The sequence below is a fragment of the Mustelus asterias genome, chromosome 9 (genome assembly GCF_964213995.1).
Source record: "Mustelus asterias chromosome 9, sMusAst1.hap1.1, whole genome shotgun sequence".
NCBI lineage: Eukaryota > Metazoa > Chordata > Chondrichthyes > Carcharhiniformes > Triakidae > Mustelus > Mustelus asterias.
This window is the reverse complement of record NC_135809.1, coordinates 6,368,006-6,385,049: the sequence shown is the minus strand read 5'-3', so window position 1 is coordinate 6,385,049 and position 17,044 is coordinate 6,368,006. Positions and strand designations below refer to the sequence as shown.

The 17,044-nt window shown below is 45.7% G+C and overlaps 1 protein-coding gene across 1 annotated transcript in view; it reads right to left on the bottom strand.

The window, feature by feature from the left end:
• Positions 1-1,065: 1,065 nt before the first annotated feature.
• rfx4 (regulatory factor X, 4) overlaps positions 1,066-17,044 on the bottom strand; it is a 114,873-nt gene continuing 98,894 nt past the window's right edge. The window contains exon 18 of the mRNA XM_078221077.1: positions 1,066-1,338. Coding sequence (XP_078077203.1) covers positions 1,066-1,338 — 273 coding nt within the window. The remainder of the gene's footprint in view (positions 1,339-17,044) is intronic.

The window sequence follows — 17,044 nt, the reverse complement described above, 5'->3', positions numbered from 1 at the left end:
GGGTAATATTGTCCATATAATCTGCTGAGTGCATTTTGTAATTGCAAAACAGTACAGGTAAAAATACTATGTTAATTAACCATAATGGAAACCGTATACACAGACACACTAGAGACAGGCTAGAGAGAAATTATTTCTACAAAATAGTCTGTCAAAAATACAATAGAAAATTAGATAAACATTTTCACACATACATAGCACAGTTTCTAAGGCACAGCTTTAAGTATCTTAAGGGTTTCTGTGGCTATACACAAAAAAACAAGCGAATGAAGTTGCCCAGATGTCCACAGTACCGTACCTCTTCATGCTGTGCAGTGTCGAGCAGGATTAAATCCAAGTGTAAAATCTCACGGTAGAATGTTCCTGGCCTTTAATACTGAAAGGTGAGTGGACCAATAAGCAATAATCCTAATATTCAACGTGGTCTGTAGGGCATCAGGCAAAACTGGTCTCCCAAAAGTTGCCATCATCACATCAGCGCAGATAAAAGACAGGACAGGGAACGAGTATGTCTGTCTTGATGATCAGATCCGAGAGGCGGAATGTTTATTGGCACTGGATGGAGAGGCACTAATGGAACATACTCCTGCCTGTGGTAAACATCACCTCGTGTTATTCGGCCAAGAGCTGATGAGATTACTCCACAGAACGTCCACGATAGCTTTGACTTCGGACGAGTAGCAAGTGTTAAATCCCAAAGAGGAGTCAGAAAGAGCAGGACACGTGCTAAAGGAATAGGTAAAGGTTTACATGTGCAGATCTCCACATTGCAGGCAGTGCTACTGCAGAATTTACAGGAAAAAATAATTATAGTTTCTCCCCTGTCACCCCTCCCCCACCCCACCCCCATTCCCAGGTTTGTTTCTGATCAAGTTGACCAGTGACACCATTCTGACCTTTACAGAGGTGCCAGTGTCACAAGGGATTTCTTCAAATCCCAACTGGCAGAAAATAGAAAAGTCTTGTTTTCTTCGTCCATCGCTTTCAATAGCAATCCATAATTGACCAGGTATTTGCGGAATTGTATTTCCACCGTCTGGGTGCGGTCACAACTGTGGTAAGAAGTTATTTGGCCCACCCAGTGGTCGCTTCCCCATTGATGTAGGCGAAACCAGGAAAATGCTGTGCATGTTCGTACTCGGCACTCCTCCGGGGGACCAGGGGCGTGTACATCTCGCTGGAGTTCCCGTACCGTGCCGAGTGCATGGTGGGATTGCTGTAGCAGCTGTTGGCTGAAGGCACGTCGGGCCAGCGGGGTGTCACCGCAGTAGAGTGCAGTCTTGGGGCACTGCTCATTAGGCAGGGTTCCATCCTCGGTGCCTGGCTGTTGAATGGATACTGGGAAATACAATAAAAACAGTGTTAGCTAGTCACCTCCTTGAGAAAATACATTTCTCTTCAAGAATTAAATAATGTCGACCAGAGCAAAAATCCAGCAATTAGGAATCGCAGATTCACAGAATTGTTACAGAATAGAAGGAGGCCATTTGGCCCGCAGTGTCTATGCCAGCTCGGCTTAGGAAACCAATTTACCTAACACCACACAGATTTCCCTTTTTCAGATATCTGTCCAATTCCCTCTTGAATGCCTCACTTGAACCTGCCTCCATCACAGTGCATTCCAGTGCATTCCAGATCCTAACCACTCGCTGCGTGAAAAAGATTTTCCTCCTGTCATTGTTGCTTCTTTTGTAACTTACCTTAAATCCGTGCCCTCTTGCCCTTCCACCCATGGGAACAGTTTCTCCTTCTCTGTTCTTCCCTGACTCCTCATGATTTTGAACACCGCCGTCTAATCTCATCTCAGCCTTCTTTTCTCCAATCAAAGCAGACCCAATTTCTCCATTCCGTCTACGTAACTGAAATGAGGAAATCCAAAATAGTAGGATTTCAGGGTCCTCATCTTTGTCTTCATTTCATCCCAGGGCTTTGCTTGCTCATGTGTGAGCAGTCTCCTCCATCTGTTTGCCCCAGTATCTAACCTCTGCCAGTTTAACGTATGGCTTACGGTTCGCTGTATTCTGCCTCTGGAGGTCTTTTGACGCAGTGGGGAGTGTCCTTGTCTCCGAGCCAAAAATTCTGGGTTCAATTCTCATCGTGCTACTTGTTGACCAAGGAAGGTGCATTCATAACGCAACCAAAACAGATTGATTATCAACTTGGAAATTCTTCCAATACGCCAATCATAGAAATCATAGAAACCCTACAGTGCAGAAGGAGGCCATTCGGCCCATCGAGTCTGCACCGACCACAATCCCACCCAGGCCCTACCCCCACATATTTTACCCGCTAATCCCTCTAACCTACACATCTCAGGACTCTAAGGGGCAATTTTTAACCTGGCCAATCAACCTAACCCGCACATCTTTGGACTGTGGGAGGAAACCGGAGCACCCGGAGGAAACCCACGCAAACACGAGGAGAATGTGCAAACTCCACACAGACAGTGACCCGAGCCGGGAATCGAACCCGGGACCCTGGAGCTGTGAAGCAGCAGTGCTAACCACTGTGCTACCGTGCCGCCAACATTTATTGCCCATCCCTAGTTGCCCAAGGACAGTTGAGAGTCAACCACATTGCTGTGGCTCTGGAGTCACACGTAGGCCAGGCCAGGTAAGGATGGCAGATCTCCTTCCCTAAAGGACATTAATGAACCAGATGGGTTTTTCTGACAATCGACAATGGTTTCATGGTCATCAGTAGTTTCTTAATTCCAGGTATTTTTTATTGAATTCAAATTCCACCATCTGTTGTTGCAGGATTCATGGCAGCTGTCAAACCCTCTCTTTCCGAACCCATCACCCCCCACCACCCACCTCCTTATCCTAGAACACAGGAGCAGATAACTTGGAGAAGGAGTAAGCCATTTGACCCCTTGATCTGAACAAAAATGGCCAAAAACAAGCCAGCAATCTGGCATGCCACTCTCATGCCAATTTTCATGCCCTTCCCATCTCTGGCTCCTTCCTCTGAGGGAAATTAAAAATCCAGTACACAATGTTGGATGCAAAGGTTCAAAATTTGGACAAACAGAGAAGCACCAGGCTGAATCTGAGCTCCAGTCCTGCCCATGGCGTTTGTGTTTAACTCTTTGCCACAGCAGCAAGAAAGAGGAGCTGCCCACATTTTATTTGTAACCCTGAATGAAAGCAGGGCAGACAGAACTGACCCAAAAATAGGATTCCTGTTAAAGCCAGCCTAACACCGGCAACTGTGTTGTCGAATGACACTGACTGGATGTAGACCTTTACTGTTCCTCAGATCACTGGAAAACATTTCCTAAACACTCCATTTCCCCGCCCCACCATCGCATCAGCTGGTGAAGCAGCTATTGAACCCCACAATAGTGCACAGAGCATGGCCATCTGTGCGGATGTCTGCCTGGACTGTCACAATTGCCCTTCACACTCTGCATCCGGTTTCTTGAAGAGTTCTTGAACACATTGGGCGTAAAACACTGAGTCCCAGTGATCTCCAGCAAACACAAAGGCAACGGTTGTTGGAGCGCCCTTCACAGGAAGTTACCATTAGACGGGTCAACTCACGACGTGGGCACAAAGTTCGGACTCTCTGGCGTTTAGGCTTTCGCTTTGATTGTATCTGAAAACCCATTGAGGAACGGGAAAGATTTGAGGGATGTGTACGGACAAAGAAATAGCACCGAATGGAGATTATTACAGCTACACGCAGTGTAATGTAAATCTGAGCTCCCTCTCCAGCAGCCGACAATTCCCCAGAACTGAAGTTCATGAGAAAAGAATAAAGTCTCTTATTCAAATTTGCTGGGCCACTCATTATGCAAAGTGTGAATGAGGGCTCTGTTTAAGCAGCAAAACATTTGCCTTCAAAGTGCGTCGTTGGGTTCACAGACTCTGAGACCGTCCTTTCAGAGAGAAAAAAAAAATTAACTCAGTTGGCTAAATCCCGATTTAACTATTTCCCATTTAATCCCACACCCCCATCGCACCGAGAAATCCTCTGATAAGAACAGCAGTGTTTCTGCACTGACCCAGCACACAAAGTAGGATTTACAATCTGAACATTTTCAGCTTGGATGTTTTAACATAATACCAATCCTCTAATGTACAGTGGTGATGTTAGAATTAAATTTCATAAAGCCAAAACAACTCTCACTTTTCCGAGCACTGGCCTCACCAATCATCTTGCTAATTTTTAGTCTGATTTTAGGGAACGCTAGTCTATTTGATGCCCAGTTTGTCTGTGATGGGCTTTGCACACATTAGCATCCATTTCTTTAATTTGCTTGTCACAAAACTGTGCCATCGTAGATACCACTGCCTTACTACAGATTGGAGGAACACATACATGAAATAAATAATCTCCAATGCCCAACTGCGGCTGTTCCCACAGTCGAACTGCTGCTGACATTGATTACCCAGGGTTATAACTGAAGAATTGAAAAATGGGAGTCCACTATAGACGGATCAAACCTGGAGCAGAAAATGTCCACAATCACCAATTGTCTGTTTCCAACTTTTATGTTCAATTAGCAGTTCATTTACATCTCATAGAACATAGAAAAAATACAGCACAAACAGGCTCTTCGGCCCACAAGTTGTGCCGATCATGTCCCTACCTACCTAGGCTTATATATAGGCTTACATATAACCCTCAATCCTATTAAGTCCCATGTACTCATCCAGAAGTCTCTTAAAAGACCCTATCGAGTTTGCCTCCACCACCACTGACGGCAGCCGATTCCACTCACCCACCAGCCTCCGAGTGAAAAACTTACCCCTGATATCTCCTCTGTACCTACTCCCCAGCACCTTAAACCTGTGTCCTCTCGTAGCAGCCATTTCAGCCCTGGGAAAAAGCCTTCGAGAATCCACCCGATCTATACCTCTCAACATCTTGTACACCTTTATCAGGTCACCTCTCATCCTTCGTCTCTCCAAGGAGAAAGACCGAGCTCCCTCAGCCTATCCTCATAAGGCATGCCAACCAATCCAGGCAACATCCTTGTAAATCTTCTCTGCACCCTTTCAATCATTTGCACATCCCTCCTGTAATGAGGCGACCAGAACTGAGCACAGTACTCCAAGTGGGGTCTGACAAGGGTCTTATAAAGCTGCATCATTATCTCCCGACTCCTAAACTCAATCCCTCGATTGATGAAGGCCAGCATACCTGGCCTTCATCCAGAAGAAATAGCAGAGATGTTTAATGAATATTTTACCTCGGTGTTCACGTTGGAAAAAGACCTGGGTGGTTGTACTACAGGATTGAGGCGGACTGAAAAGATTGAGTATGTGGACATTAGGAAAGAGGATGTGTTGGAAATTTTGAATAGCATCAAGACAGATAAGTCGCCGGGACTGGATGGGATGTACCCCAGGTTACTGTGGGAGGCGAGGGAAGAGATTGCAGAGCCTCTGGCGATGATCTTTGCGTCGTCGTTGGAGACAGGAGAGGTTCCTTCTTAACCACCTCCTCTACCTGCGAGGCCGATTTAAGAGTCCTATGGACCCGGACCCCAAGGTCCTTCTGATCCTCTACACTGCTAAGAGTCATACCCTTGGTATTATACTCCTTCATGCCATTTGACCTGCCAAAATGGACCACTACACATTTATCCGGGTTGAAGTCCATCTGCCACTTCTCCGCCCAGTCTTGCATCCTATCTATGTCATGCTGCAGCTTCTGACATCCCTCCAACCTATCCACAACACCACCAACCTTCATGTCATCGGCAAACTTACAAACCCATCCCTCCACTTCCTCATCCAGGCCATTTATGAAAATGACAAACAGCAAGGGTCCCAGAACAGATCCCTGGGGCACTCCACTGGTGACCGACCTCCATTCAGAAAGAGACCCATCTACAACCACTCTCTGCCTTCTGCAGGCAAGCCAGTTCTGGATCCATAAGGCAACAGCCCCTTGGATACCATGCCCTCTCACTTTCTCGAGAAGTCTTATCGAACGCCTTGCTGAAGTCCATGTAAACCACATCTACTGCTTTTCCTTCGTCAATGTGTTTAGTCACATTTTCAAAGAATACCACCAGGCTCGTAAGGCACGATTTGCCTTTGACAAAGCCATACTGACTACTTTTGAGCATACTAAACTTCTCTAAATGTTCATAAATCCTGTCCCTCAGGATCTTCTCCATCAACTTACCAACCACTGAGGTTAGACTCACCGGTCGGTAATTTCCTGGGCTATCCCTATTCCCTTTCTTGAAAATAGGAACCACATCCGCAATCCTCCAATCCTCCGGAACCCCTCCTGTCTCCAACAACGACGCAAAGATCATCGCCAGAGGCTCTGCAATCTCTTCCCTCACCTCCCACAGTAACCTGGGGTACATCCCATCCGATCCCGGTGACTTATCTGTCTTGATGCTATTCAAAATTTCCAACACATCCTCTTTCTTAATGTCCACATACTCAATCTTTTCAGTCCGCCTCAATCCTGTAGTACAACCACCCAGGTCTTTTTCCACTGTGAATACCGAGGTAAAATATTCATTAAGCACCTCTGCTATTTCTTCCGGTTCTGTACAGACTTTCTCACCTTCACCTTTTATAGGTCCTATTCCTTCACATCTCATCCTTTTACTCTTCACATATTTATAGAACACCTTAGGGTTCTCCTTAATCTTACCTGCCAAGGCCTTCTTACCTGCCAAGGCATAACTATAGGGTTCGTGGTGGGAGATACAGGACGGATATCAGAGGTAGGTTCTTTACGCAGAGAGTGGTTGGGGTGTGGAATGGACTGCCTGCAGTGATAGTGGAGTCAGACACTTTAGAAACATTTAAGCGGTTATTGGATAGGCACATGGAGCACACCAGGATGATAGGGAGTGGGATAGCTTGATCTTGGTTTCAGATAAAGCTCGGCACAACATCGTGGGCCGAAGGGCCTGTTCTGTGCTGTACTGTTCTATGTTCTATGTTCTTGTGACCCCTTCTGGCTCTCCTAATTTCTTTCTTAAGTCCCTTCCTACAAGCTGTATACTCATCTAGATCCCTATCATCGCCTAGCTCTCTGAACCTTTTGTGCGCTTTCCTTTTCTTTCTCACTCGGTTCAGCGCTGCTTTCATGTACCATGGTTCCCGTAACCTACCAACACCTCCCTGTCTCATCGGAACGTTGTCATGCAGAACTCCAGACAAACATTCCTTGAAAATCTGCCACCTTACTTCAGTACTTTTCCTCGAGAATGCCTCCTTCCAATTTACGCCTCTAATCTCCTGCCTGATGGCTTCATATTTCCCCTTACTCCAGATAAACACTTTCCTAGTTTGCCTGATCCTATCTCTTTCCAATGCTAGCGTAAAGGAGATAGAGTTATGATCACTATCCCCAAGAAATCCCCCACTGAGAGATCCAACACCTGTCCAGGCTCATTAGCCAGTACCAGATCGAGTACAGCCTCTCCTCTTGTAGGCTTATCCACATGTTGTGTCAGGAAACCCTCCTGAACACACCTAACAAATTCCCCCCCATCCAAACCCCTTACCCTAGGGATATTCCAATCGATGTTTGGGAAATTAAAGTCTTCCATCACGACAACCCTGTTATTCCTACATCTCTCCAGAATCTGTTTCCCTATCTGCTCCTCAACATCCCTGTTACTATTGGGCGGCCTGTAGAAAACACCCAGCAAAGTTATCGACCCCTTCCCTCTCCAAACTTCCACCCACAGAGTCTCCGTAGACAATCCCTCCACGGCCTCCACCTTCTCTACAGCAGTGACACTATCCCTGATCAGCAGTGCCACTCCCCCCCTCTTTGCCTCCCTCTCTGTCCTTTCTGAAACATCTGAAACCCGGCAGCTGAAGTATCCAGTCCTGTCCCTGTCCCCAAGTCTGTAATGGCCACCACATCACACTTCCAAGCATCGATCCACACTCTAAGCTCATCCACTTTATTCACTACACTCCTGGCGTTAAAATAGACACATCTCAAACCTTTGGTCTCAGCTCTCCCCTTCTCCATCACCCGTCTATTCTCCCTCTTACACTGTCTACAATCCTTCTCATTTGAATGTGACCAATAGCAATTTATATTTATATAGCGTCTTTAACTTAATAAAACATCTCAATGTACTTTTCAAGGAAGATTATAAAACAAAATATGACACGTGGAGAGATATTGTGGCTACAAGAGCAGGGCAAGGCTGGGAATTCTGCGGTGAGTAACTCACCTCCTGACTCCCCAAAGCCTGTCCACCATCTACAAGGCACATGTGATGGAACACTCTCCACTTGCCTGGATGAGTGCAGCTTTGATAACATGCAAGAAACTTGCCACCATCCAGGACAAAGCAACTCATTTGATTGGCACCCCATCCATCACCTTAACATTCAACCCCTCCTTCATGATACACAGTGGCAGCAAGAGATAAGGAACAAGGAGACCATGGAGGGATTTGAAAAGGAGGGGGAGAATTTTAAAATCATGACATTGCTTGAAGCCAAGTTACGAGAGCGCGCGCAGGACTGATGGGGGAACAGGGCTTGCGCACCTGAACTTAATGGATTGGAAGTTGTCTTTACACTGTCAATGAGGAAACCATCAAGGCGGGGTCAGAGGGAGGAAGCACAAGGTTGGTGGAAGCTGAAGCAAGGTGATATTGCAAATGTGGTGGAAATCTGATTATCTTTGAAAGGTTTGCTGTCCACTCCAGTGCGATGAGCGAAAGTAAAGGCAACATCGATCCACCAAATTCATGCAAGGTTTTAACAGAATCATAGAATCAAACAATGCAGGCGAGGCCCTTCAGCCCATCGAGTCCACACCAACATATCAGAAACACCTGACCTCCCACCTAATCCCATCTGCCAGCACTTGGCCCATAGTCCTGAATGTTATGATGTGCCAAGTGCTCATCCAAATACTTTTTAAAGGATGTGAGGCATTCTGCCTCCACCACCCTCCCAGGCAGCGCATTCCAGACCGTCACCACCCTCTGGTTTTTCCTCACATCCCCCGCTAAACCTCCTGCCCCTCATCCTGAACCTGTGTTCCCTTGTGCCTAACCGTTCAACTAAGGGGAACAGCTGCTCATTATCCATTCTGTCCAAGTCTCATAATCTTGTACACCTCGATCAGGTCACCCCTCAGTCTTCTCTGCTCCAACAAAAACAACCCAAGCCTATCCAACCTCTCTTAAACGTTCCATCCCAGGCAGCATCCTGGTGAATCTCCTCTGCACACCCTTCAGTGCAATCACATCCTTCCGATAATGTGGCGATCAGAACTGCACACAGTGCTCCAGCTGTGGCCTCACCAAAGTTCTGTACAACTCCAACATGACTTCCCTGCTTTTGTAATCTAAACCTTGATGATAAAGGCAAGTGTCTCTATGCCTTTTTCACCACCCTACTAACATGCCCTTCTGCCTTCAGAGATCTGTGGGCAAAGACGCCAAGGTCCCTTTGTTCCACAGAACTTCCTAGTGTCCTACCATTTATTGAGTACTTTCTTGTCAAATTATTCCTTCCAAAGTGTATCACCTCACACTTTTCAGGGTTAAATTCCATCTGCCACTTATCTGCCCAATTGATCATCCCATCTATATCTTCTTTTGGCCCAAGACACTCTGTTTCACTGTTAACCACCCAGCCAATCTTTGTGTCATCCGCAAACTTACTAATCCTACCCCCCACAGTTATTTTTTATAAATGACGAATAATATGGGGCCCAACACATAGAAAGAAAGAAAGAAAGAAACCCTACAGTGCAGAAGGAGGCCATTCGGCCCATCGAGTCTGCACCGACCACAATCCCACCCAGGCCCTACCCCCACATATTTACCCGCTAATCCCTCGAACGTACACACCTCAGGACTCGAAGGGGCAATTTTTAACCTGACCAATCAACCTAACTCGCACATCTTTGGACTGTGGGAGGAAACCGGAGCACCCGGAGGAAACCCACGCAGACACGAGGAGAATGTGCAAACTCCACACAGACAGTGACCCGAGCCGGGAATCGAACCCGGGACCCTGGAGCTGTGAAGCAGCAGTGCTAACCACTGTGCTACCGTGCCGTCCCTCAGATCCCTGTGGTACGCCACTGGACACTGGCTTCCAGTCACTAAAGCAGCCTTCTGTCATCACCCTCTGTCATCACCCTCTGTCTCCAATTTTGAATCCACTTTATCAAATTATCCTGTATCCCATGTGAATTTACCTTCTTTACAAGTCTCCCACGTGGGACCTTGTCAAAGGCTTTGCTGAAATTCATATAAACTACATCGATTGCACTACCCTCATCTACATAGCTGGTCACCTCCTTAGAAAAATCAAACAAATTTGTTAGGCATGATCTACCTCTGACGAAGCCATGCTGACTATTCCTGATCAGGCTTTGCCTCTCCAAGTGGAGATAGATTCTCTCCTTCAGAAGTTTCTCTAATAGTTTCCCTACCACTGACGTGAGACTCAATGGCCTGTAGTTTCCTGGTTTATCTCTACAATCCTTCTTAAACAGCGGAACCACACTATCTGTTCTCCAGTCATCTGGCACCTTCCCCTTGGCCAGAGAGGAATTGAAAATTTCACACAGAATAAATAAGGAGAAACTGTTTCCACTGGGAAGAGGGTCAATAAACAAGGGACACAGTTGTAGGATAATTCGCAAAAGAATCAGAGGTGACTTGTTGAGATTTTATTTTTTTAATCGGTGAGTTGTTGTGATCTGGAAGGCGCTGCCTGAAAGGACAGTGGAAATAGATTCAATAGAAACTTTTAAAAGGTAAATATTTGGAAAGAAAACTTTTTTTTTGATTTATTCATTCATGGGATGTAGAAGTTGATGGCTAAGCTCCAGCATTTATTGCCCATCCCTAATTGCCCTTGAGAAGGTGGTGGTGAGCCGCCTTCTTGTTGTAGGAACATTTGAACAGCTATGATTAAGGAGAAGGAGACTAATTAGACAGCTTTTTCAAAGAGCCATCACAGGGACGAAGGCATCTTTCTATGCTGTCATAGAGTCACAGGCCTGAACTCTACCACCTCGCCCGTCGCAGAATCGGCGCGGGTGATGGTCCGACAACGGAAATCTCCATGGACCTCGGGCAGGAATTTCCGGTCTCGTCTGAGCGAGCACGTAAAATCCTGCCCATAGAGTCATAGAGGTTTGTTGCATGGAAACAGGCCCTTGGGCCCAACTTGTCCATGCCGCCCAGTTTTTACCATTAAGCTAGTCCCAATTATCCGCATTTGGCCCATATTCTTCTCTATCCATCTTAACCATGTAACTCTCTAACTGCATTTTAAAAGACAAAATTGTACCCACCTCTACTACTGCCTCTGGCAGCTCGTTCTAGACATTCACCATGCTCTGTGTGAAAGAATTGCCCCTCTGGACCCTTTTGCATCTCTCCTCTCTCACCTTAAACTTATGCCCTCTAGTTTTAGACTCCCCAAGCTTTGGGAAAAGATGTTGACCTTATCTATGCCCCTCATTATTTAATAGACCTCTGCACTCTTTCTAGTTTAATAATATCCTTTCAAGGGTGACAACAACTGTGCACAGTATTCCAAGTGTGGCCTACCAATGTCTTGCATAACTTCAACAAGAAGTCCCAACCCCTGTATTCCATGTTCTGACCAATGAAATCAAGCATGTCAAATGCCTTCTTCACCACCCTGTCCACCTGTGACTTCACTTTCAAGGAGCTATGAACCTATACCCCGAGATCTCTTTGTTCTACTCCCCAGTGACCCATCATTAACTGAGTAAGTCCTGCCCTGGTTCGATCTACCAAAATGTATCACTTCGCATTAAACTCCATTCATCAGCCCACTGGCCCAATTGATCAAGATCCCGTTGCAATCCTAGATAACCTCTTCACTGTCCGCTATGCCACCTATCTTGGTGTCACCTGCAAAGTTACTAACCATACTTCCTAAATTCTCATCCAAATCATTAACATATATAACAAATAACAGTGGACCCAGCACCGATCCCTGAGGCACACTGCTGGTCACAGGCCTCCAATTTGAAAAACTCTCTACAACCATCCTCTGTCTTCTGGCATCAAGCCAATTTTGTATCCAGTTAGCTACCTCATCCTGGATCCTGTGAGATTTAACCTTATGCAACAGCCTACCCTGCGGTATCTTGTCAAAGGCCTTGCTAAAGTCCATGTAGACAACATCGACTGCACTGCTGTCATCTACCTTCTTGGTTACCCCTTCAAAAAACTCAAATTCGTGAGACATGATTTTCCACTCACAAAGCCATGCTGACTGTCCCTAATCAGTCTTTGCATCTCTAAATACCTGTAGATCCTGTCTCTCAAAATACCTTCCAACAACTTACCGACTACAGATGTGAGGCTCACCGGCCTGTAGTTCCTAGGTTTTTCCCTGCAGCCCTTTTTAAACAAAGGCACAACATTTTCTACCCTCCAACCTTCAGCCACCTGTGGCTATCGATGATTCAATCCTGCAATTCCTTCCCTAGCCTCTCACAAAATCCTGGGATACACTTCATCGGGTCCCAGGGATTTATTTATAAGACTTCCAGCACCTCCTTCTCTGTAATATGTACACTCCTCAAGACATCACTATTTATTTCCCCAGGTTCCCTAACATCCATGCCTTTCTCAACAGTAAATACTGATGAGAAATATTCATTTAAGATCTCACCCATCTCTTATGGATCCGCATGCACATAGATGACCTTGTTGATCCTTAAGAGGCCCTATTCTCTCCCTAGTTACTCTTTTGCCCTTTATGTATTTGTATCATTTTTTTTATTCAAATAACTATGCTAATCTTGAGAGAGATAGACACATGGAGCGGGATTTTACAGCCTTGCTTGTCCCGAAGCTGTAAAATCCCTCCCGAGGTCAATGGACCTTTTCATTATCCGCCCCTTGCCCGCTCAAATTACCATGGCAGGCGGGGCAGTAAAATTCCAGCTGTGATATCAACTGGAAGTGTACAAAGCTGTTGCCCTGTCAGATTGGAAGACTGCCACTTCTAAAGTACATGTACATTCACTGAGAGAACAAATCATTAAGGGCAGAGTGTATGTACCCTTGGATGAAGATTAGATCCTTCAGAAGGTGACGGAAATCAAAACTGCATTAGCAAAACTGAGCGGTGGAATGACAATGGCCAACAGAGGCCGGAACATAAGCTCTTGGGCGGGATTTTACAGCACCTCTCGATCAAGGTCAATGGGCATTTCCATTGTCCGCCTCTCGCCCGCTCCGATTCCGTGGCGGGAAGACAGTAGAATTCCGGCACTTTTATCATTGGGATAACAAGTGGCTGATGAAAATGAGAGGTCGTATATGGGGGAAGAATAAATAGATATTCCTCTGACTGGTGAACAATTAGACAGACCATTTATAAATATGTTTATTAGCAATGAGCTTTGTGTGAGTCTTAAAAATAGTTGAAAGTCTGATAGACTCAACATTTTGTTCCTTCCTAGAGTTAATAAACCTACCATCAAATTGGCGAGACAATATACACGCTTGTTCATTATTGCTTAAATAACACATGCCAAGAATAGTTGAGGAGTGAGTGATGGCCAAAGTTCCAAGTTGTAATTTAGTACACCATTCTTCATTGTTACATCTATTATTGGTCATGGAAAATCAGTTTTAGAAAATAAAAGGTCCCATTTTGCCTCCTCTCCCTAAACCAGAGGACTCCACAGATATAGCTTGCTGTGGGATCAGCAATTGTTGGACACATCCTGAAATAGATTTTTTTTTTGTTCCACATAAATATTCTGATGGCCTCCTCAATCAAAGGGCTGATTATTAATTTGACTCAACCCACGTTTTATAAATATAGTACAACAGTCAAAGAACTCTTAACCACAGTCTCATTAAACTGGGTGTCCAGTATATGATACTGAACCAAGCCATCAATGCATAGCATACAAGCAAAGCACATCTCTCCTACATCTGCTGATAGATAGTTACATAGAGGTTATAATTTTGATTTGACTCAAGTCCCCCAAGTGGGCTTGGTGGAACCCACTTGTGAGGGTCCAGGCCCAGGATGTGATCTGGATCCCTGACCATGAAGATGATATCTGAAGATTCTTTGATCGCCGTTAAAAGAGACTGATGGATTGAGATGTTTTCAGGGGTGGTGCTTCTTCCTTCACCCAGTAACCCCACGCCTCTGCAGAGTGGCCAACGGATTTTTTTACTGCAGTTGTATAAGGCGTAGATGAGGCCACATCTGCAGTATTGTGTGCAGTTTTGTTGACCTTATCTGAGGAAAGATGTCCTTGCTATAGAGGAAGTACAGCGAAGGTTTATCAGGCTGATTCCTGGGATGGCAGAACTGCCATACGACTATCATATGAATTCATCACTCAAACCAGCCTCCCATCCATTGACTCTGTCTACATTTCCCACTGCCTTGGAAAAGCAGCCAGCATAATCAAGGACCCCATGCACCCCGGACATTCTCTCTTCCATCTTCTTCCGTCGGGAAAAAGATACAAAAGTCTGAGGAAACATATCAACCGACTAAAGAACAGCTTCTTCCCTGCTGCTGTCAGACTTTTGAATGGAGCTACCTCGCACTAAGTTGATCTTCCTCTACACCCTAGCTATGTCTGTAACACTACATTCTGCACTCTCTCCTTCTCTATGAATGGTATGCTTTGTCTGTATGGTGTGCAAGAAAAAATACTTTTCACTGTCTGCTAATACATGTGACAATAATAAATCAAATCAAATATGAGAAGAGACTAAGTCAGTTAGGATTATAGAAACATAGAAGATAGGAGCAGGAGGAGGCCATTTGGCCCTTTCAGCCTGCTCTGCCATTCATTACAATCATGGCTGATCATCCAACTCAATAGCTGCTTTTTCCCCATAACCTTTGATCCCATTCGCCCCAAGTGCTATATCCAGCCGCCTCTTGAATACATTCAATGTTTTGGCATCAACTACTTCCTGTGGTAATGAATTCCACAGGCTCACCACTCTTTGGGTGAAGAAATGTCTCTTCACCTCCATCCCAAATGGTCTACCCCAAATCCTCAGACTGTGACCTCTGGTTCTGAACTCCCCCCACCATCGGGAACATCCTCCCTGCATCTACCCTGTCTGGTCCTGTTAGAATTTTATAAGTCTCTATGAGATCCCCACCTCATTCGTCTGAACTCCAGCGAAAACAATCCTAACCTAGTCAATCTCTCCTCATACATCAGTCCCGCCATCCCCGGAATTAGCCTGGTAAAAACATTCGCTGCATTCCCTTGAGAGCAAGAACATCCTTCCTCAGAAAAGGAGACCAAAATTGCACACAATATTCTCGGTGTGGCCTCGCCAAGGCCCTGTATAATTGCAACAACACATCCCTGCTCCTGTAATCGAAACCTCTCGCAATGAAGGCCAACATGCCATTTGCCTTCTTTACCGCCTGCTGCACCTGCATGCTTACCTTCAGCGACTGGTGCACAAGGAGACCCAGGTCCCGCTGCACATTCCCCTCTCCCAATTTACAATCTGCCTTCTTGCTTTTGCTTCCAAAGTGAATAACCTCACATTTATCCAAATTATACTGCATCTGCCATTGATTTGCCCACTCACCCAACCTGTCCAGATCATTCTGAAGAATCTCTACATCCGCGTCACAGTTCACTCTCCCACCCAACTTGATATCATCTGTAAATTTTGAGATGTTACATTTTGTTCCCTCATCCAAATCATTAATATATATTGTGAACAGCTGGTGTCCCAGCACCAATCCCTGTGGCATCCCACTAGTTACTGCCTGCCAATTTGTAAAGCACCCATTAATTCCTACTCTTTGTTTCCTCTCTGCCAACCAGTTTTCTATCCATCTCAATACGCTTCCCCCAATCCCATGCGCTTTAATCTTGCACGATAATCTCTTGTGTGGGACTTTGTCAAATGCTTTCTGAAAGTCCAAATATACCACATTGACTGGTTCTCCCTTGTCAACTCTACTAGTTATATCTTCAAAGAAGTCCAACAGATTTGTCAAGCATGATTTCCCCTTCATAAATTCATACTGACTCTGTCTGATCCTGCCACTGTTTTCTAAATGCTCTGCTATAATGTCCTTGATAATGGATTCGAGAATTTTCCCCACTACCGATGTTAAGCTTACTGGTCTATAATTCCCTGTTTTCTCTCCACCTCCCTTTTTGAATATTGGAGTGACATTCGCTACCCTCCAATCTGCAGGGACTGTTCCAGAGTCTATAGAATCTGGGAGGATGACCACCAATGCATCCACTATTTCTACAGTCACTTCCTTAAGTACTCTGGGATGTAGATTATCAGGCCCTGGGGATTTATCCGCCTTCAATCCCATCAATTTTCCCAGCACCATTTCTCCACTAATATTGATCTCCTTCAGTTCTTCCCTCTCACTAAATCTTGCATTCTCCAACATTTCTGACATTTGATTTGTGTTCTCTTTTGTGAAGACAGAACCAAAGTATGTATTCAGTTGCTCGGCCATTTCTTTGTCCCCTATTATACATTCCCCCGTTTCTGTCTGTAGGGGACCTACATTTGTCTTCACCAACCTCTTTCTCTTCACGTATCTATAGAGATTCTTAGGGCCCCATTTTACTATTTTGATTCTAAGTGCTCGGCGGACTTGAAACTGGGAGTGTTTCAGATCCGACTTTTAGACCCGTTCTCAGGTGGCCCCATACGCACTCTGCCTGCAAAAATATCAGCAATTCTGCATCGTGCAGCACAAGCCTGTGGGTGGGGCTTAACACGCCCGAACCCCTTCAGCTTTGATCAGTGCCTCCAACTGCACATGCACAGAAAAAAAAAAATAATGCTCCCCTGCCACATCCCTCCCAGGCCGGATAATGCCTCCCCCTGCCTCCACAGACATTGCCCCACTCCCTACAATATTAGTGACCCCCTTCTCCCCCCACCCTCTGCCACCTAGACTGATCGCAGGCCCTTCCTTCCTCCCCCCTCCCCCCCACCGATCTCAGGAAGAGTGGCAGCGGACCCCCCTCTCCCTCGCTGATCTCAGGCAGAGTGGCAGCAGACCCCCCCCTCATTGATCTCAGGCAGAGTGGC